Source organism: Colossoma macropomum, unplaced genomic scaffold (genome assembly GCF_904425465.1).
Source record: "Colossoma macropomum unplaced genomic scaffold, Colossoma_macropomum, whole genome shotgun sequence".
Lineage (NCBI taxonomy): Eukaryota > Metazoa > Chordata > Actinopteri > Characiformes > Serrasalmidae > Colossoma > Colossoma macropomum.
Window position 1 is genome coordinate 4,708,273 of NW_023494785.1, and position 21,198 is coordinate 4,729,470.

General features: G+C 43.3%; 1 protein-coding gene across 1 annotated transcript in view; it reads right to left on the reverse strand.

Annotated features, from left to right (window-relative positions):
* Positions 1-14,929, reverse strand: part of LOC118815495 (rho GTPase-activating protein 21-like) — a 103,253-nt gene extending 88,324 nt beyond the window's left edge. The window contains exons 1-2 of the mRNA XM_036581650.1: positions 14,438-14,929; positions 5,214-5,396 (exon numbers count right to left, since the gene is read on the reverse strand). Of these exons, the coding sequence (XP_036437543.1) occupies positions 5,214-5,396; positions 14,438-14,668 (414 nt within the window). The 5' untranslated portion in view covers positions 14,669-14,929. The remainder of the gene's footprint in view (positions 1-5,213; positions 5,397-14,437) is intronic.
* Between the last annotated feature and the right edge of the window lie 6,269 nt (positions 14,930-21,198).

Genomic DNA, 21,198 nt, shown 5'->3' on the forward strand with positions numbered 1-21,198 from the left:
ATATACCGGTTGACCGACAATAACACTGGCTGATATTGATGACCTATGGTTATAATGGTATCACAGAAAATACCAACTTCTTTGGTCGCAGCACCACCAAAATAGAACCCATGACCTCCTGATGATGGGGCTAAACCATAGACAGTTGTTGGAACCCAGTCTGAGGCATCCTTGGTTCAACTATATAACAGACTATATCGCTGCTGTTGGAAGAAAACCTTGTATGTCCATTTCTGTCGTTTTTCAGTTTTTGGCAAAATTTGAAAATGCCTGTTGCCCTTTACACTGGGTGTAAATTTCTTGATGAATGGACCAAAAGAAACGGCCCAAAATGACTCGGAAAATCATCTGGTTCCATTGACTTACATTAAAAGTAAAGTAGGTTTTTTCCTTCTCCTGTAAAGTTTTCATTTTGGAGATATGAGGTTTTCTTCCGACAGCAGCGATATACAGATTAAACTGGAGAATCTGAACACAAAACACGGGTCAGGCTCTGATGCTGATGTTCTTATGCATCATGATTAAAACAACAAAAACACGTCATATATAATGTTTGAGACCCCAGGAATTTGCCTCTGTACTCCACAGTTTTAAATCTGAACTCAAATAATTCACAGGGATGGATGAATGGATGGACAGACAGACAGAACTTTATTGATCTGATATTTATTAGGCAGAAATAAAAATAGAAAAAAAGACATAAATTAGGCAGAAATGAAAAACAAACATAAGAAATGGACACGTGGTTAAAGTGCACATTCTCAGGTTTTAATAAAAGGTATTTTTATACATTTTATTTTTACCATGTAGAAATACATCACTTTTACTAAATAACCCCCCCATAAAATTTGGGACAGAGGGCTTCACAGGTGTTCGTGATTATTTACATATGTTTAATTGCTTCATTAGTGCAGGTATAAGAAAGCTGTCAGCATCGAGGCTTCTAGATTCTAAACTTTTAGGAGTCTGCTTTAGCTGTTTAGCAGAATTGTGCCAATGAGAATCAAGAAAAGCATTTTAAGGCTAAGAAACAAGAATAAAACAGCAAAAAACACTGGCCAAACCTTAGGCTTAGCAGAATTACAGAGGCTTCACTGCAAAATGGGAACCACAAGCCACAAAAACAGGAAGGCCAGGTTACGGTTTGCTAAAAGGAACTTAAAAGAGCGTGCAGAGTCCTAGAAAAAGGTCTTGTGGACAGATGAGACCAAGATTAACTTGTATCAGAGTGATGGCAAGAGCAGAGTGTGGAGGTGAAAAGGAACTGACCAAGAGCCAAAGCATTGCACCTCATCTGTGAAACATGGCGGCGGGAGTGTTATGGCCTGGGCCTAAATGGCTGCAAGAAGTACTAACTCACTTATCTTCACTGAGGAAGTATCTGCTGATGGCAGGAGCAAAATGAATTCTGGGCTGTAGAGAAAAATCTTTTCAGCACAAGTTCAGGAAAATGGCTAATTTCTACAAAACTAAAATGTATAAAAATACTTTTCATTAAAATCTGAGAATGTACACTTTAACCACACGTGAATTGTTTGAGTAGCACATATTATGGAGAGCAATCTTTATATCCAAACCTCACTTTTAGCACAAGAACCAGTTTTAACCAAAATAAACATTTTTTATGAAGACAATTAATGGAAAGTAACAGAAATAAAAGGCAACAAAACAAAAAACAGAACTGCACAGAACTGTATGTAGCCCCGACCCAGTGCTACAATATTTATATTGTTTTAGACTGTGAGTTTGTGCTGTTTATAATATAAAAATCTAAAAAATTAGTATGAAAATGTATTGGTCAATAATACTGATTTTTTTTTGATCCCCCTAAAATCTGTATTGTATCGGCCACAAGATTTTGTTATTGCCCACGCCCCGATCACCGGCGAGCAAGAAATACCCAAATCAAGCTCCTTCCAAACAGAATTTGGGAGAAAAACAGAAAATATTCTCCATCAGAAACGTCTATTTATTATTTTTCTTCTCAACTCCTTATAAGCTTCAAAATTCTACTCATCCTACTTTTATTTTACCGTTTGTGAAGCACTTTAAGCTGCACTTCATGAACTGAATTCAGCTACAGAAATTATCATTATTATTATTATTAGTAGTAGTAGTAGCAGTAGTATTAGTAGCAGTAGTAGTAGTATTAGTAGTAGCAGTAGCGGTAGCAGTAGCAGTAACGGTAGCAGTATTAGTAGCAGTAGCAGCAGCAGTATCAGTAGCAGTAACGGTAGCAGTATTAGTAGCAGTAGCAGTATTAGTAGCAGTAACGGTAGCAGTATTAGTAGCAGTAGCAGCAGCAATATTAGTAACAGTAACGGTAGCAGTATTAGTAGCAGTAGCAGCAGCAGTATCAGTAGCAGTAACGGTAGCAGTATTAGTAGCAGTAGCAGCAGCAGTATCAGTAGCAGTAACAGTAGCAGTAACGGTAGCAGTATTAGTAGCAGTAACGGTAGCAGTATTAGTAGCAGTAGCAGCAGCAGTATCAGTAGCAGTAATGGTAGCAGTATTAGTAGCAGTAGCAGTATTAGTAGCAGTAGCAGTATTAGTAGCAGTATTAGTAGCAGTAGCAGTATTAGTAGCAGTATTAGTAGCAGTAGCAGCAGCAGTATCAGTAGCAGTAACGGTAGCAGTATTAGTAGCAGTAGCAGTATTAGTAGCAGTAGCAGTATTAGTAGCAGTATTAGTAGAAGTAGCAGTAGCAGCAGCAGTATCAGTAGCAGTAACGGTAGCAGTATTAGTAGCAGTAGCAGCAGCAGTATCAGTAGCAGTAATGGTAGCAGTATTAGTAGCAGTAACGGTAGCAGTATTAGTAGCAGTAGCAGTATTAGTAGCAGTAGCAGTATTAGTAGCAGTATTAGTAAAAGTAGCAGTATTAGTAGCAGTATCAGTAGCAGTAACGGTAGCAGTATTAGTAGCAGTATTAGTAGCAGTAGCAGTATTAGTAGCAGTAGCAGTATTAGTAGCAGTATTAGTAGCAGTAGCAGTATTAGTAGCAGTATTAGTAGCAGTAACGGTAGCAGTATTAGTAGCAGTAGCAGTATTAGTAGTAGTAGCAGTAGCAGTATTAGTAGCAGTAGCAGTATTAGTAGCAGTAACGGTAGCAGTATTAGTAGCAGTATTAGTAGCAGTAACGGTATTAGTAGCAGTATTAGTAGCAGTAGCAGTATTAGTAGCAGTATTAGTAGCAGTATTAGTAGCAGTAACGGTAGCAGTATTAGTAGCAGTAGCACAAATTTATATTTAAAAAAATCATATAAAAATATACAAATAAACAATCAGTTTGGATGTTGCCATAGAAACACCTGTTGTATCTGACTCCACCCGACCCCCCCGCCCTTTCAATACTGCTCCAGCTGAGCTGAGAGGAAACCTCCGGAATAATCCCTTTAGCCTGAGTGGAAGTGTCTTTCACTGAGGACCATGTGGCCCTGAGGGCAGGAGTAATGCTGCTGACCACAAGAACTGCGTACAGCCATCAAGAGGCAGCTAAATGAGCTAACTGCACTGACAGCAACGATCTGAACTCAGTGGAGTCTAACGCTATTCAGTAGTGCTCAGTAATACTTTAACATGACTTGTATTTAACAGAAAATAAAGTTTTATTGAAATTAACAGCAGTAACTAGTTTGGAGTCCACTTGTCCAACAGCAACCTTCTGGTCATAGAAACATCAATTATACCAGCAAGCCACAGGCCCAGTGTGTGTGTGTGAATGTGTATGTCTGTCTGTCTGTGATGGACTGGCGACCTGTCCAGGGTGTATCCTGCCTTCCGCCCAATGACAGCTGGGATAGGCTCCAGCACCCCACCGTGACCCAGAAGGATAAGCGGTTTAGATGAGGTATGTATGTATGTTGTCCAACAGCAGAAAGAAGCTAATGGTGTTTTCAATTTCTGTGATGTTTCTGTAAACGGCTCTGAACGCTAATAGCTTGTAAGGCCTGTGTGAAAGAGGCTTTATTTATAGTTGTGGAAACAGCTCTGGGTCTGCTCACTGTTTACTGTCAAGTACTAAAAGAGCCAGAAGTGTTTTCTTTGAGTGACTTACTTTGGGCAATGATTTACAACACACAGCCCGGTTAGTGGAGCTGGACAGTGGTCACCATAGCAGGGTTCCTATTCAAACATTTCGCAAGGCGAAATTTAATGTCAAATAAAATTGCAAATTAATCAGATTTTCCATAAACTACCATTTTGCAAAAAAAGTTTTATTCACCATGTGTTTAGGGACCTGAACCTTTATTAGCTGTCCGTTTTGACAGGCCTCGGCCAGCTGTACATGGTTGTAGTACAGAGATGTGAGCAGAGGGGAGTGGGCAGCACCTCAAGTGCTGAATTTGCTATGCCACTTCACCGTCTCCACCACAGCAGATCTGAGAGGACGTAGTGCCAATTACGTGACTTTTGACTGGCTACGTCAACACTTATTCAAAAAATCTGCTTCTGTCACCCTTTTTATAATTTGTCTTTCATCCATAAACCAACCTCATCCAAGTGTATAAATATTTTTTACAATATTTAATACATTTTCCAATTTTTCCACACACTGCACTGCACTAAATCCAAGTAAACAGGACAGATTATGGTCTCTTTGTAATGAAACTGTTGGTCAGTGTTCTTTAAGTACTGACAATGTCCATGATTTTCTCAGAGAAGGGAACTGTGGCACATCACAACACAATTTATCACAGTAATGAAAAATACTGCCAGATTTCTACCCCCAGCTCCACAGCGTCATTGGCAGATCACAGGTTCGAATCCCGCCAATGCCTCGACCAAAGAAGTTGCCAACTAGCAACGCCTTATCGGCAATACACACACACACACACACACACACTGCTGCGGAAGAAAACCTCGTGTCTCCATTTTTGTCGTTTTTCAGTTTTTGACAGAATTTGAAAATGCCTGTTGCTCTTTACATTGGTTGTAAATTTCATTTCGTTACCATTTTGGAGATGCGAGGTTTTCTTCAGCAGCTTTATCCTTCGGGTTGCAGAGGGTGCTGGAGTCTATCCCAGCGGTCAGTGGACAGAAGGCACGAAACAGCCTGGACAGGGACTTATCAGCAAAACTTTTGCCAATACTAATTTAACAATGAGCCATCAATACTGGCCAGTGTTATCAGCCAGTCAACGTATCTGACCCTCCATCTGACTGGTACTCTACTCAGGAAGCCTAGGTTTGAGAGTGTGAGTGCAGACCCTGACCTTGAGTGAGTAGTGGACAGCGGACTCAGGTGGGTAGACGATGAAGTGTCGCAGGGTGAAGCCGAAGCCCTGTGAGGTCCTTCGCAGGCGGAGAGTTTTGGGTCCCGGCCAGGAGAACGGCTCCTCGGTGCCCGGAGAGACGGGACAGCTCTCAGTCTGATCGCAGCCATCCTTCTGCTTTGCCTGAGGGAGGAAAGATAAGAGAGAAGGGGTCAGTGGGAGTGGACAGCAAGCCTGTCACGACTACGGCATAATCATCTGCTCATCATTATACGACTGTGGTGATCTGAGCTGTGGTCGGGTTCCACAGATGGGTTTACAGTTAGATCAGCGTTTTTCAAACTGTGTGTTGTTATATTTCAATCAATCAATCAATCAATCAATCAATCAATCAATCAATTTCCTGAAGGAAAAGGAAATGCCACTTCCTGCTAGCTTGCTAGGTACTTGCTGTGGTGTTCCAGGTGGTTGCACAGATGGTTGCTTCCATGTTGCTGGTTGCTAGGTGCTTGCTATGGTATCACAGGTAGCTGCTAAGGTGTTAATAGGTGGTTGCCATGGTATCCAAGGTGGTTGCTACAGTGTTGCTAGGCGGTTGCTATGGTGTCTCAGGTGGATGCTAAGTCACTGCTAGATGGTTGTTATGGTATCTCAGGCAGCTGCTAAGCTGTTGCTAGGCGGTTGCTCTTGTATCCCAAGTGGTTTCTAATGTTTTGCTAGATGGTTGCTAAGGGAGTACATGTGGTTGCTATGGGATTGCTAAGGGTGTGGTATTGTATCCCAGGTATTTGCTAGGTGGTTGCTTTGGTGTCCCAGGTGGTTGCTATTGTATCACAGGTAGTGGCTAAGGTGTTGCTAGGTGGTTCCTATGGATTACGGCATAATCATCTGTTCATAATTATACAGTTGTAATGATTTGAGCTGTAGTCGAGTTCCTCAGATGGGTCTACAGTTGAGGTCTGATCAGCGTCTTTCAAACCGTCTGTAATTATTTATAAATAAATAAATAAATAAATAAATAAATGAATAAATAAATAGAGAGTATTGGTTGTGTTGCCTATATCAGCGACGTGGCCTTATTATTATTATTATAATCAATTATAACAGATTTATCAAATCAATCCACCCTCAGATCTATGCAAACCAATCAATGAGAATCATTGTAAGACAATAGCTGGCCAACCACTGCAGTACTAGACTTAAGACAGTGAACATGCGAGTCAGAACACAAGACCATCTCAGTCTCCTCTCAAATTTCTGCCTCTTAAACTCGAGGCATTCGCGTCAAATAGAGACGTACGAGTTTCTTAACTGACTTTCACAGCCTTAATAATAAATCCAGCCAAGCTGACACTCATTACAAGTTAAAGCGCAACACATGAAGCCTAAGAGTAGCTCAGCAGAAAGAATCCACAGAAGAGGTCATCCAAGGTCATGACCTACGGTCACTGCAAAACGCACACCTGAAAAAGCAGGGAGCCAGTCTAGCGGACACCTCTGTGAAACACTGCGTCCCCTCAGCAACAGCTTTCAGGAACAATAGGACAGATCAGATTACTCACCGCTTCCTCTTTGTCCACATGAGCGATTCTCTGCCAGTAAAAGAAGTGATCTAAATTATAAACTGTCATCAGCTGTGAGAGTGACTGACACTTCAGAGCACAGAGAAGTAAAGTGTCCTGTTTCTAACACACGACCTTTATTTCCAAACGTGTCCACCATCTGCCATGACAACGGCAGCTATACAGCACACACCCTGACTCACTTCAGCATTCCTTAACAGACCGACACACACAGAGCTCAGACATCCTGTCGCTGTCACACCAAAAACGTTTCCATTTTGGCTGTTTTGTTTTACTTTTTTAGATAATTTGGAAACACCAGTTCCCCCTCATACTGTCCAAATTTAATGACGAATGGATCAACAGAAATGGTCCAAAACCTCCTGGGAAAAAAATAATGATACATTAACTTCAATTACAAATTAAGAATTAAGAGTTTTTTGGCCGCCTGTAAAATTACATTTGCAGATACGACGTTTTGCAATATACTAGCGTTTAAAGGTCTGAGATCAGTGTTCTCAATGATATAAAACCATTCGGTTGCAGACATGTATATAAAATTAGTGATGCAATGTGAAAAATGAAAATTTTTGGCCAAAACTGAAGCCAAAATTCAGGACACACTCGGCAGGGAAAAAAGACAATAAAATAAACTAACAAGAATGATTACAGTATGTGCCATTAAATTCAACGCCCACCAACATCCCCCTATATCCCCCCATATTAGCATTTTGTGGTACTTGCTATGAGAGTAACTGTTTAATTAAAAAGCCTAAAAATAAAGAAAACTACTATGGATTCCAGTAATCAGACAAAAAATGTAGTTAAATATAAAAAGTTGTTTCTAAAAGACAATCTTTATTTCCTAAAGTGTCCACGTTCTGCTATTACACCAGCAGCTGCACCCTCATTTCCATTCACTCTACTCACAGACATGTTCTATTACAATCTCACATTTAAGAACTATGAGATGTCTAAACTCTATACTCCTCCAGAGGGCAGTGTAGAGCCTGTGTCTCATGTTTTGGTCAGTATTTCTAATCTGTTTAGTCCAATGAAGCGCAGACAGAAAGACTACTGCAGCCGTCTAAAGGATATCGCACACCAGACGTGCAGCAGACAGTAAAAAGTGCAGCTATATCACGCCGCAAACTTCGCAGAGCGCTGATAAACAGAAAGCTCAAGTTCATTTTACACTTTACTTGTATATATTTAATGAAATAAAACTTTCAGCAGCATTTACTGAATTTAGTTTGGTATCTGCTAACTAACTCTTCACAACCCCCCTGTTGTGTGACTGGGCTGAAATCTGACTACTGACTACAAAGGAAATAATAATGTTACGCCCTGTTGTGTTTGATGTTGGCCTAGGTGAGGGCGACATAATCGGATATCGTCAGTGATGAACAGGTAACCCAATGGCAATGTGTAAAAGGCGATAATCACAATTTTGGTAGAAGGACAGAGAGAATTAGAGAGGACTCATTTACTGTTAAACAGCTTGGAAAATTCGTTGGGAAACTGGGGTTCACGTTTAAGAAGTGTGCGGGCTCGCACACCAGTAGTGAGGTTCAGAGAGAGACAGAGAGAGATTCCTCTTTATTTATTTTACCTGAATGGAATCAAAAACGTATGCTGACGTGCTCTGGAACATCAGCTCGCCTCAAAGTGACTCACTGCAGTAAAAAGCGAGCTAAAAAGACTTAACTGCAGAGTTAACTCTAACCTGAAGAGAAAGTTCCTGATATTATCGTTAATCACAAAACAGGGTGATTCAAAAAGATTCATCCGCTTTCAAAGCGCCATATTTTAAGAACCGTGAGGTGCCTAGGAACCAATCACATACCAATTGAAAGACGGGGTCATAGAGTTTCTGACGGTCAGTGGAAGATGGCTCCCTTCAGTCTGCGAGGAGATGCGACCCCTGAGCAGAAAGCGTTCTGCGTTCTCCACTTCAATAAGAGTGAATCCATCATAACTGTGCAGCGTGATTTTCGTGGGCAGTGAAGCTCCAACAGCTCAGAGCGTTCGTCGTTGGTTCCACAACACTGGATGATCTCCGAAATCGCACTGAAAGAGCCGTGAGTGCAGCGACACCCGACATGCTCAATCCAGTACGGGATGAATTAGACTATGGTGTTGATGTTGTCTGTACAGCTGGAGGAGGATTTACAAGTGAAATAAATCATTTTGAAATCAGATGAATCTTTTTGGATCACCCTGTATTTTAACTAGGAAAATGTTGTGCTAATTATTTTTAATATCGCTCAGACCACCACTCTTCACTCTGAGGGTCAAAACCATCAACAAACACAAACCCCACACAGTCCAGCACTGAGAGCTGTGGAGGTCTCTGGAGAGTGGGCTGGGTTTATTCTGACGTTATGAGTTTAATAGAAGAGCCACATGAGCTCATACAGCTAGAGAGAGAGAGAGAGAGAGAGAGAGAGAGAGAGAGAGAGAGAGAGAGAGAGAGAGAGGGAAAGTGAGTGAGTAAGACTGTGATCCAAACTCTGAGTGCGATTTAAACTGGCTGTATTATGACACACTCAGCACACGGGTGTTTGGTTGCTTCTGACCGGTCAAACTCATCTATATGCAATTCACAAACACGCTATTAGACTAACTTTCATGCTTTAAAGCCCTACTGACCCTCACAGTATACACACACACACACACACACACACACACACACACACACACACACACACACACAGCATACTCTGTGAATAACCTTCCAATAACCAATAAGTAGCCAAAACTCTCCTCTTTTGATGTAAACTGGGTGGTCCTAATCCTCCTCACCAATCACAAGGCTGATGGAGGCTGACCTGCCCACACAGCTTCAACAAAAAATGCAACCCCCCCCCACTGCACCTTAGAGAAAGCTGACAACCAAGCGAAAGCTACCTCAACCGATAAAGCTCATTAGAACAGTAGACCACGCCCACACAGGTCTCAGACAGGTCTGGTCAGCATTTTTTTGCAAGCGTTTTATTATATTTCTGTCTTATTTTTTCCCCTTTAAACTTGCTGGATGTTTAATACGAATCACGCATTCGACACCCTGTTTCTTAGGACTTTACAACGTAACCAGCACTGCTGATGATGTAGACTACAATAAAATGTGAAAATCACTCTCGGTTTTTATACATAAACACAGAATTTTTGAGCCCTTTCAAAGAGAGAGAGCGAGGGAGGGTAGAAGAGAGAGTGTGAGTGATGAAGGGAGGGGTGGGACAGACAGACAGAGAGAGAGGGAGAGAGAGAGATTAATGGTTGTGGAGCAGTGAGTAACAGTGAGTAATGAAATGAGATGATAAAATATGAGACATATATTACATCTACAGTTTTAAACAGACATTTTTCCTTTCATTTCCTTGTGAAGGAGAGCAGTCAGTGGGCACAGCCCTCCCTTCCTCACACAGAGGGCACACTGAGCTTTTTACAAAGCTAAATTTAACCTGCTGAATTATACAGCAGGAAAAACAGCAGGCTGCAGACAGAAGGAGGGGAGGAGAGATGCAGTGGATCAGTGCTGCTTCAGATTTTCCTCATATCGAACAGAGAGCAAAAACTTAGTCTTCCACTTGCACACAGTGGACAGCCGTTATTTACAACAAAAACCTCCCAGATTAGCTACAAATATATACAATATACATAAATCATACTCGATAATACAGTCCAGCAGACATGAACATATAATAAGGTAAACAAGCAAAGCTGTCATAAAGCAGCACAGTGTGTTTTAAGGGTCTTTTCTTATGGGACACCTGACCATCTCACCTATACGAGCTTGGTGAACATCCCATTCCGAAATCATGAGCATTAATATGGAGTTGGTCTCCTTTGCTGCTACAACAACCCCCCCCTTCTGGCAAGCTTTCCACAAGATTTTGGAGTGAGTCTGTGGGAATTTGTGCCCATTCAGTCTAAAAAGCGTTTGTGAGGTCAGACACTGATGTTGGACGAGAGGGCCTGGATCACAGTCAACATTCCAGTTCATCCCAAAGGTGTTCAGTGGGGTTGAGGTCAGGGCTCTGTGCAGGCCACTGGAGTTCCTCCACACCAAACTCATCAAACCATGTATTTATGCAGCTCGCTTTGTGCACAGGGGCTCAGTCACGCTGGAACAGGAAAGGGTCTTCCCCCAAACCGCTGACACAAAGTTGCACAAAGTAACCATATAATAGTCTAAAATATCTTTGTATGCTGCAGCATTAACATCACCCTTCACTGGAACTGAGGGGCCCAAACCCTGAAAAACAGCCCCAGCTCATTATCCCTCCTCCACCGAACTTTACTGTGGGCACTCTGCATTCTGGTAGGTAACGTTCTCCTGGCATCCAAACCCAGATTCAGCCATCAGACCAACAGTACAATGTAATTCATCACTCCACTGAACACGTTTCCACTGCTCAAGAGTCCAGTAGCCGCATACTTTACACCACTCCAGCCGACGCTTTGCATTGCGCATAGTGATCTTAGGCTTGTATGCAACATATTTCAGCACCGGATAGATGTTTAGATGATGTACTTATTGAATTCCCGAAGAGCAGATCGTTTAGGAGACTCTGGGTTACTGTGTTAAAATATCTGTGTGTTGCTTATTTTACTGTATTTAAAACCCTACAGAAATAAACGTTGTATTCTCTGCAACACTAATCCAACACATACATACATAAACATACATAAAAACATACATGTATCAGCATCTGTATCGCATGAAGTTTAAGAAACAAAACTGAAAAATAATCAGTATTTCTATGATATGAAACCTTTACAAATGTAAATTAATAGTAAGCAAGCATGCTGACACGTTTTCATGAGAAAACGCTCTCTGTGGACTGTTAGCACACAGAAGTGCGCTGTTGAATAACACCATAACAATGTTAGTGATCAGCTAATTTGAAGACACTGAAGCTAAATTTACTGTTCGCTTTCTCAGACTTTTGTAACTATTTGGAAATCCACACTCATCCGCTATCTTTCCATCCAAGTCACATGACACCCTCAATCTTATCGAATCAAATAACACAGTTTCCACAGCAGATTCCCTCGGAATGCCATCATAATGCCACCAGACTCCACCAGTTAGACTAAATCAGTATCTGTTTGAAAGTCAGTGTTGACAGACAGAAGACAGTCATTTCTGCGTGTTTGTAACTGGTGAACGGCAGTAACTCTTCACCCCTGAGGAGGCCGAGCAGTGTGAGTGAGTGTGTGTGTGTGTGTGTGTGTGTGTGTGTGTGTGTGTGTGTGTGTGTGTGTGTGAGAGAGTGAGAGTGTGTGTGTTTGTGTTTAGAGAGTTACAGGAAACACTTCTAGGGACATTGAGAAGAAATAAGAATTCCAGTAATGGTCAAAGGTCAATGTCATGGGTTGAATAAAGAGGTACTCAGCAGGACACAGACTTATTTAGAGTCAGCACATCCTCCACTTTATCACACGTCTTTCACATCCACTTTTTTTTTACTCCTTCAGAATGTGAGGTCAAACATACGCCACCATTATTTATGCTTAGGGGTGCCCAAACTTTTGCACACAACTGTGTGTGTGCATGCATATATATATATATATATATATATATATGTGTGTGTGTGTGTGTGTGTGTGTATATATAAACATATATTATATATATATATATACATACACACACACATACACACACATGCTATATGCATAAAAGTACTGGGACACTTAGAGGAGCTTTTATGAATCCCATTCTAAACCTATAGGCATTAATACGGAGTTTGTCCCTCTTTGCAGCTGTACGAGAGGGCCTGGCTCACAATCTCCGTTCCAGTTTATCCCAAAGGTGTTGGATGGGGTTGAGGTCAGGGCTCTGTGAGGGCCAGTCAAGTTCTTCCACACCAAACTCACCCAGTCAGGCCTTTATGGAGCTGCTTGGTGCACTGGGGCTCAGTCATGCTGGAACAGAGAAGGATCTTCCCCAAACTGTTCCCACAAAGTTGGAAGTGTACAGTTCTCCTAAATGTCTTGGTGCTGAAGCATTAAGGTTTCCCTTCACTAGAACTGAGGGTTCTAGACCAACCCCTGAAAAACAGCCCCATGGCATCATCCCTCCTCCACCAAACTTGCTGGCACAGTGCAGTCAGGCAGGTAACGTTCTCCTGGCATTTGCCAAACCCAGACTCGTCCATCAGACTGACAGATAGAGAAGCGTGATTAATCACTCCACAGTATACATTTTCACTGCTCCAGAGTCACTCATCCCCCCTCCGTTTGGCATTGCGCATAGCGATCTTAGGCTTGTGTGTATCTGCTCTGCCATTGAAACCCATTTCACGAAGCTCCTAATGCACAGCTCTTTTGATGATGCTGCTTCCAGAGGCAATTTGGAACCCTTTAATGATTCAACAGAGGATAGACATGGTGTGCTTCGGCACTCGCCGGCCCCACTCTAGCACTTACAGTTGACTGGGGCAGATCTAGCAGGACAGAAATTTCACAAACTGACTTGTGGCAGAGGTGGCATCGCATGACAGTGCCCTGTTTAAAGTCACTGAGCTCTTCAGTACGACCCATTATACTGCCAGTGTTTGTCTATACATGTGGGTGTGTGTGTGTGTGTGTGTGTGTGTGTGTGTGTCTGTGTGTGTGTGTACTGTAGACTCTACACAGCTGGTTGAATGTAGATGTGTGATTGTGCTGTGAGTGGGGAACATGACTCAGTCTTGATGAATCTTCTGTGTGTGTGTGGGGGGTGTGTGTTTGGGGGGGGATATGTAAGAGTAAGAGTGAGTTCCTCCGGCACCAGTAAAGTGAAGGCAGATCTGAGTCATTCCTCAAACAGCCCAGCACACACACACACAAACACAGACACACTGGAAAACCTGCCAGCAGCAGCAGCAGCAGCAGCTCCTCTACACACTTTCCAGCACCCCTCTCAGCGGACCTGGGCCATATCTAAAAATAATTACCACAATATAATGCATGAACAGCATTAAAAGATAAGCGGCATTAATAATGATTGATCGACACCTTTAACCAAAATAGTAAGTAAGAACCACATATTTTCATACTGCTGATAATGCAACAATGCAACTCAGCACACTTGAAGGAGAACACTCACTGCCGATTCTGTCAGGCCAGCAAAAAGACGCAGTTGTAAATACATAAAAACAGTATGAAACAGTTTGAACACCCCAGTCACAATGAACACATCCTCCAAAAAGAAAACACTTAAATACAGGATTTTTCACATTTTAGAGCACATTTTGATTTATTTGCTGAGTTTAACAGATTGGAAAAAAAGTGAAAAACTATAAAAGGGGCCATTACTTTTTCACAAGCCACATTTCATGTTTTACGTCTTCCAATATGTGAAATTCATCAAATAAACAGTAATTATGCATTAAGATGTGTGGTCTCTGTAGAGGATGTGTTCACTTGTATTTCAGCTCAGAAAATCAACAACACGTGTAATTTCATCAGGGGTGCACAAACTTTTGCCACCCAAAAGCCTTTAACCCTTTAAGTGGCCACCACTGTGTCCAGGGCTCCATTTCTGACCATTAACTCAAGAGTACGTCAGCCAGCTTGCACTGTTTTCCATGTAACTGCTCAATAATAAGCCATAGCGTGTAATAAGCCCCCCCTGACCAAACACCTGAAAACGATCAAAACAGGTATATTTACCCGCGACTGGTCACAGCTCCTCTGAGAAGGGTCCCTCAGTGTGTTCCAACGGACCCCCCCTTCGAACCTCCAGTGTGTCGCAGCCAGCAGCTGGAGCCACACGCAGCTCACACAGCCGTCCTCTCCGGACACACACACCCACGGACACTCTGCCGCCGCGCCGTCCCCGTCCGGCTTCAGACAGCTCTCCGGCCGGGGCAGCACGCAGGCGGCCGACGCCCCGTTCATCATCACCACCGCGGCATCGTCAGACACAGCCTGGAGTCGCTGTTCAGAGCTGTCGCTACGCCGGACCCTCAGTCCCGCACTGCGCTCTGCCTCTCTCTCTCTCCCTCTCTGAACTACTGACGCTCGCTCAGAGAGCTCAGGGTGGGACGACAAGACCACTCAGAATTACTGCTGCACTCCACTCACACTGAACCACAGCCAGCATGATGTTATGATGTTTCCAGAGAGAGAGAGAGAGAGAGAGAGAGAGAGAGAGAGAGAGAGAGAGAGAGAGAGAGAGAGAGGGAGAGGGGGAGAGAGAAAGAAGGAAAGAGGGAAAGAGTGAGGGAGGAGGGAAAGAGTGAGGGAGGAGAGAAAGAGGGAGAAAGAGAGAGAGAGAGAAAGAAAGAGAGAGAGAGAGGGAGAGAGAGAGAGAGAGAGAGAGAGGGAGAGAGAGGGGGACAGAGAGAGAGGGAGGGGGGAGAGAGAAAGAAGGAAAGAGGGAAAGAGAGAGAGAGGAGAGAAAGAGGGAGGGAGAGAGAGAGAGAGAGAGAGAGAGAGAGAGAGAGAGTGAACCCACCCACTTAGCAACACTCACATCTGGCAGTGCTGTAGAGGATAGCGTGGGATTTCTCTCTGACTTTCTCTCTTTCTCTCTTTTCCCCCCTCTCTCCCCCTCTCTCTCTCCCTCTCTCTCTCTCTCTCTCATGTTTTCTGAGTCTCTGTTCCAGCAAGTCCTAAACCCAGGACTTCATTCTTCACTCCTCAGAGAAAACTCGAATCAACATTCTCACCCAACGAAACATTCACACTACGAATTTCACAAGCTACGCTGACGTCTTCACGACTGATCCACAAGGGGGACAAACTTAAACAAACATTAAAACAAATCGTCTTTACAATCTTAATAAACAAATAAGACATTTTCATGCAAACTGCACCTGAGCTGAGGTAGCAGGGTTGAGTGTCGACCGTAAAGCAGAGATGTATAGCTGGCGATGACCCCCCGCCCCCCCGCCCCCCCGCCATTCATGCTGTGTTATGTGCCTTTCGGCCTGGTGTTTAAAGAGCAACTCCACCCTAAGACCTTTTTTTCATGAACAGCTGAAATGCCCTGCTCTGTAATAATAAAATATACCAGGCTTGCTGGAAATGTGAGCACATCTTTCCAAACTGTAAAAATACCATTTTGACTGGGGGCAGTTCCGCCTCTGCAGCGCCCCCTCGGGTTCAACTCTGCTAAAGGCGCGGATGACGTGTCTTCGTACCGAAGTGCGATCACAGTACAGTATGCAAATCACAGTATGCAAATCAGTCTACCGCCCCCTGATGATGCCCTACTCATGCCGCACTGATAAATATGAAACCATAGGACGCTGGAGCGAGGAGGTAACCACACTCATGCGCTGAGCCCAACACCCCCAGCACCACCTCACAGCTGTCTGTACCAACTGTAAATAACCCAGGTAATCTAAGCTTAGTTTGTAATAAAGATGTTATGATCAGCACATTTATTGATAATGTTCAACGTATGATTAGGTAACCCGAAGGACCGATTATAAGTCTCCATGCAGCTGCCGGTGTCAAACCCTCAGGAATCAGTGTGCCCATGCCCTGGACGATCTGGACAAAATATCTAATTGCGATTTTTCTGACTAATACTGCGACTACGATTTAAATTGCGATTATTAATTAATTAAGGATAATTAATTAAGGTTCAGGCCTTTTTTTTTGACAAGACCAGAATATTAACCTTTACTAGCTTAAAGCTTGACCCCTTAATGTAGTAAGCCAGACTGCCAGTAAGTTGTGGTGGTGATGGAGATCCCACCGATTGATCTACCTCATGTAGACAGTTCTCAAACTCTACGTTATTCGGTTAAATTTTTCCTCTCAAAACTAAGGACAGCGTTTTGATGATGTAGGCTACAATTTTTTAAAAAATTGCAGCTCTTGCGATTTGAAAATTGCGATTTCGATATAAAAACGATTCATTTTTCAGCCCTAACTGGAGGTGCATTATAAGCGTGAGTACTTGTTTCCTCTAACTGTCTGCATGACCGTGTGTGTACGCCATGGCATTCCTGTCTTTGCCCAGTCCAGTCCAGTTTCACTTCTGATCTGTTTCCACCCCCCCCTCCCCCCTCTGCAGGATTATGTAAGGTGAGAGCTGGTACCATGTGAACAGCTCATTAATGGCTAACAGTAAATAAAACCACAGGGGAACCACAGCAGCCTCTGCTGAAAATACCCACCACCCCCCACCCCAGTCGCACCGCCTCTGCCTAACTACCTCTTAAACCAAACCTCATCATTCTGATCTCTACCAGCACTGCAGCTATAAATAAGAGCTTTACGTCGGTCTGAAAGGCCGCAGAAGCTCTCAGTGCTGCTCCTGCAGGACGACACGTGCACTGGCTGCACTTGTTTTGTGTTTTCCTACATCTAACACACTTGTTTCCGTGAAGGGACTGATGACCAAAGGGAAAGTTCAGCAGAAAAACAAAAATCTACACAACTTCTTCTCAACACAAACACAGTCAGCCAGCCAAGACCAGTCTGGTGCTCTTCAAGCTTTTGCACTGGAGCTAATAAACACAGGCTACTGTACACTGATGTACCTGAAAAGATGCTTCTTCAAGGGTTCTTTTGCAAAAGCAATAGTTCTGTTCTGAACCATGAGTTCTACATAGAACCATTTCATGCTTAAATGATTCCTTGCACGGTGAAATGGTTCTTCAGACCGAGTGAGAATGTGTTGTATATGGTTCTATATAGAAACCTTTTTGAAAATGTTCCATATAGAACAAAAAAAGGGCTCTTCTACAGGTACGAGCTTGACAGCATTTTTATTCGCCATCAATCTGAAGGACCATTTCACCATGCAAAGAACCATTTAACCATTTAAGCATGAAATGGTTCTTTGCATGCTGTTTTCCAGCTTAAAGTTTAGATGAAGAAATTTAACATGACCAGGCTAATAAAGCTCGAGTGAGAACAGATGACTGGCATGTTTCTGTTTATCTTAAAGACTTTAGATTCACACGTTTCTGGATTTGCAGGTAATAGGTAGAAGTATACTGGTTAAAATTTTCTTTATATATGAGTTTCGTAACAACCAAATATTAGTGAGCCACAAATATGCACAGATAACGTGACTTACAAACAGTGCAAACCGAGCCAATCGTTTCCTCGATCCTCAGTCACCTCTAGCTGTCTAGTCCGCTGCATCTGAAGTAGTACACTTAGTTTTCGGGGCAGCGAACGTTAATAAATGGCCAGTCTTTTAGCCTTAGCCTTACAAGAACACCAGACCAGTTGCCACACTTTCTCTTGGACTGCCTGAGGAGCAACCTGACTCGGGTAAGCGGCATCAGACGAGGTCACGGTCTCAGGGCCTTTTGCGCAAACCATGCCACGGGGCAGCTGGTACTGGCGCTGTTTAACCGTAATATTTTCCAAATTCCACCAGTGTGGACTTGAGAAATACACCAATTGGAAATTTCCGTTCCACCTTAAATGGTGCAGCAGTTACATTCAGGCAACTGTACGGGGGCCAGACTGCAGCTGCTGCTCCATTTAAGGTGGAGCAGAAAATTTGAAACACAAAGCTGGCAAATTAGACGGCAACTTCAGCCTTGTAGAAACGTTTAGCATCATTTTTGTCCTGCAGAGCAAGTGTTACAAAGCACTACTGACGCAGCTCCATATATATACTGCTCAGATTAGTTTTTGCCACTTTGCCGAACTGTTTATGACGCACTTTTGTCCATTTTGATAGACATTATGTCAGCATGTCAAATCAAATAAGCAAGCCTATTTGACATTCCTGATTTGTGTGCCAAGACTTGGCTAACTTTTAGCATGATGCCACTGCATGATCTAATGGGTCCAGTCTGGTGAGCTGGAGCGTAGCAGGGAAGGAGTCCCTCAGGACTCCGACTCCAAACCACTGCTTTACAGCGTAACCCATTTCAACTGCACTGGCTGTTCGGCCTTCTATGTAGGGAAGCCAGAAGAACATGCAGTAATGAGAAAACAGGAAGCCGATGAAGATGACGACATGTTCCTTCCATTCCTCCGCTCGCAAACAGCGTCCCACTACCGCGCACACGCTTACACACGCACACATTCCTCTGCATATAGCCCAGCGTTCCCTCACACATCAGCATATGGAACAGAGGGCAAAAATAACCCCCGTGTATGGCTCCGTTGTTGTCCAGCAGCGGCCCTGCGGACAGACTCTGAAAGCCCTCAGTGTTGCAGAGGCTGGCGGGCAGCCGCAATAAAATACCAGCCTAAAAAAAGACGGCAGAAACTGGACCAAATGTGTGACGGGGTTCGCGCTCGTCGTCCAGCGGCACTCGCTGGGGACAAAACATTCCAGACTGACTGACATCCCCGCCTTGGAAAAAAAGAAAGAGATGGAGAAATGTCTGAAATGCATTCGAATGTGGCCGTTAGTGAGGCACGTAAGTTCCCCCTTATGGCTATTTATAAGAAGGTCATAGCAACTAAACACAAAATGGAAAAGTAACAGAAACAAGAAACCAGCTGACCCATGGAAACAACGTCCACAGGGCGCAGTGGCTTCCTAATCAGAGATGACAGCTCAGCAAGACAGCAAACATATACAGTTTGCCTCTTAAGAGTAGATGATCCACCAAGACATGTCTGGTGTCTGAAGTTTGCTTCTTCAGTTTTGCACTGGAGCCACAAGGCTGATTACTAGGGCTGCAACTAACAATGATTTCCATAATGGACTGACCAGTTAATTACTGGTTTGATTAGTCAGTACTCTGTCAAAATCATACACAATGTTTCCTTCAAGAAATTAAAAATACAAGAATTATTATTCCTCCCTTTGCTCTTTTAAACATAACTCATTATTTCATATAATCATATTCCATTTGACTTTAATCAACACTGTCAAAACAAAACTTTAACCCTGCGTTCACACCGGCAGCGACGCGACAAAGTGGCCGGAGTTCATTGATTTTCAATGAGAGTTGGCCGTTTCCAGAGACAGGAGGCGGTGCGAACGATGCTGATGAGAAGTGGGCGGAGTCAGCGATATGAGAAAGTTGAGCGGAGTTTAATTTTATGTAAATAAGGAGTGAAACAATGTGATGATTACCAATAGGAATTGAGCACTGAGCAGCGTAGTACGCGCTTTATCTCCACCACTGTGAAACGGTACGCTCCATTTTTGGTTCCTACTACAGGTGGAATAATGGCGGCGATGCGTTCGTCACAAATAAGGCAGTAATCACAAAAAACCAAACACTGTTTTCCTCACATACTGACTGCACAGACACGGGGATGAAATAAAAATAAGCACACAGCGATTTCTCATCAGGATTTTTCATTTTAGCGGGAAAGCCTTTGATTTGTGCTTGGCGTCAGTGAAGCCATGGCAACCAACGGTCTGCTCAAGTTCAGAAACGCCCATAGGCGATGGGCTACCAGTATTTTGGGCGAAAAGTCATTCTCAGTGCGAACGCAGGGTAAACCCTACACGGCCGTCTAAGTACTATCATGGAGGTAGTATCTGGATTCTCCAATAACTCTGCATTGCTATTAAAATGATCTCTCCTCTGATGATAAAGCAAAAATAAATGAAGTAGCTTGAGTGGCCGGTAACACTGTGTTCAATAAACTGATATTAGTGACCAAACAGATGCAGCCCGGTTATCAGTCCTGTCAGACATGCGGAACCATAAAATGTTCACCACTCGTCAGACAGCCGTAAACATGAGATGGCAACGTTCTCTAAAACATTGGTAAACATGAAAACACAGAACACTCAGATTTAAAACTCCACCTGTAGAGCAGGGCTCCACAACTCCAGTCCTGGAGGGCTGGCGTCCAGCGCAGCTTGGAGGTCTCCCTACTCAAACACACCCACTAAACCTGGAAATGAACAGACAGGTGCATTCAGGTGTGAGTGAGTAGGTGAATCACCAAACTGTGCTGGACACCAGCCCAATAGGACTAGAGTAATGCACCCCTGCTGTAGAGCATTTTCCAAAAGCTCAGCTTTCACTGATATAAAACACCATTTTTTGTGTGGACGGGGGGCCAAAAACATGGAGAAAGAAAGCACGCTTTTAAAAATACCTGCCCACCAGCAACGAATTAAAAATTAGCCGTGCAGTTTAGACAAAAAAATGCAGCTCATCTCTTCAGCAACGGTGCTCATTCTGCTGAACCTAATCAGAGCTCGCTGAAAGGCACAGGATACGCTGCTTTTAACTTCTGACTAGTTTTACTGTGGTTTAGTCATCATACTGAGCTTTAGCCGTTTTCTGCCGTGAATGTGTTTCTCTGGATTCTCACACACGACAGTCAAACTGCCGTCAAAGGTGAGCTCATTTTCACACATCTTAACCCCTTAAAATCTGAGTCTTATTACACACTGAGGCTTATTATTCAGTAGCTACAGGGACTACAGTGCAAACTGGCTGAGCTGTTCTTACTACAGAAGTGTGTAATAAAACTTTGGGCCCGCCGGCAGACCCTGGTCATTTAAGGGGTTAAAGGAAATCATGCTT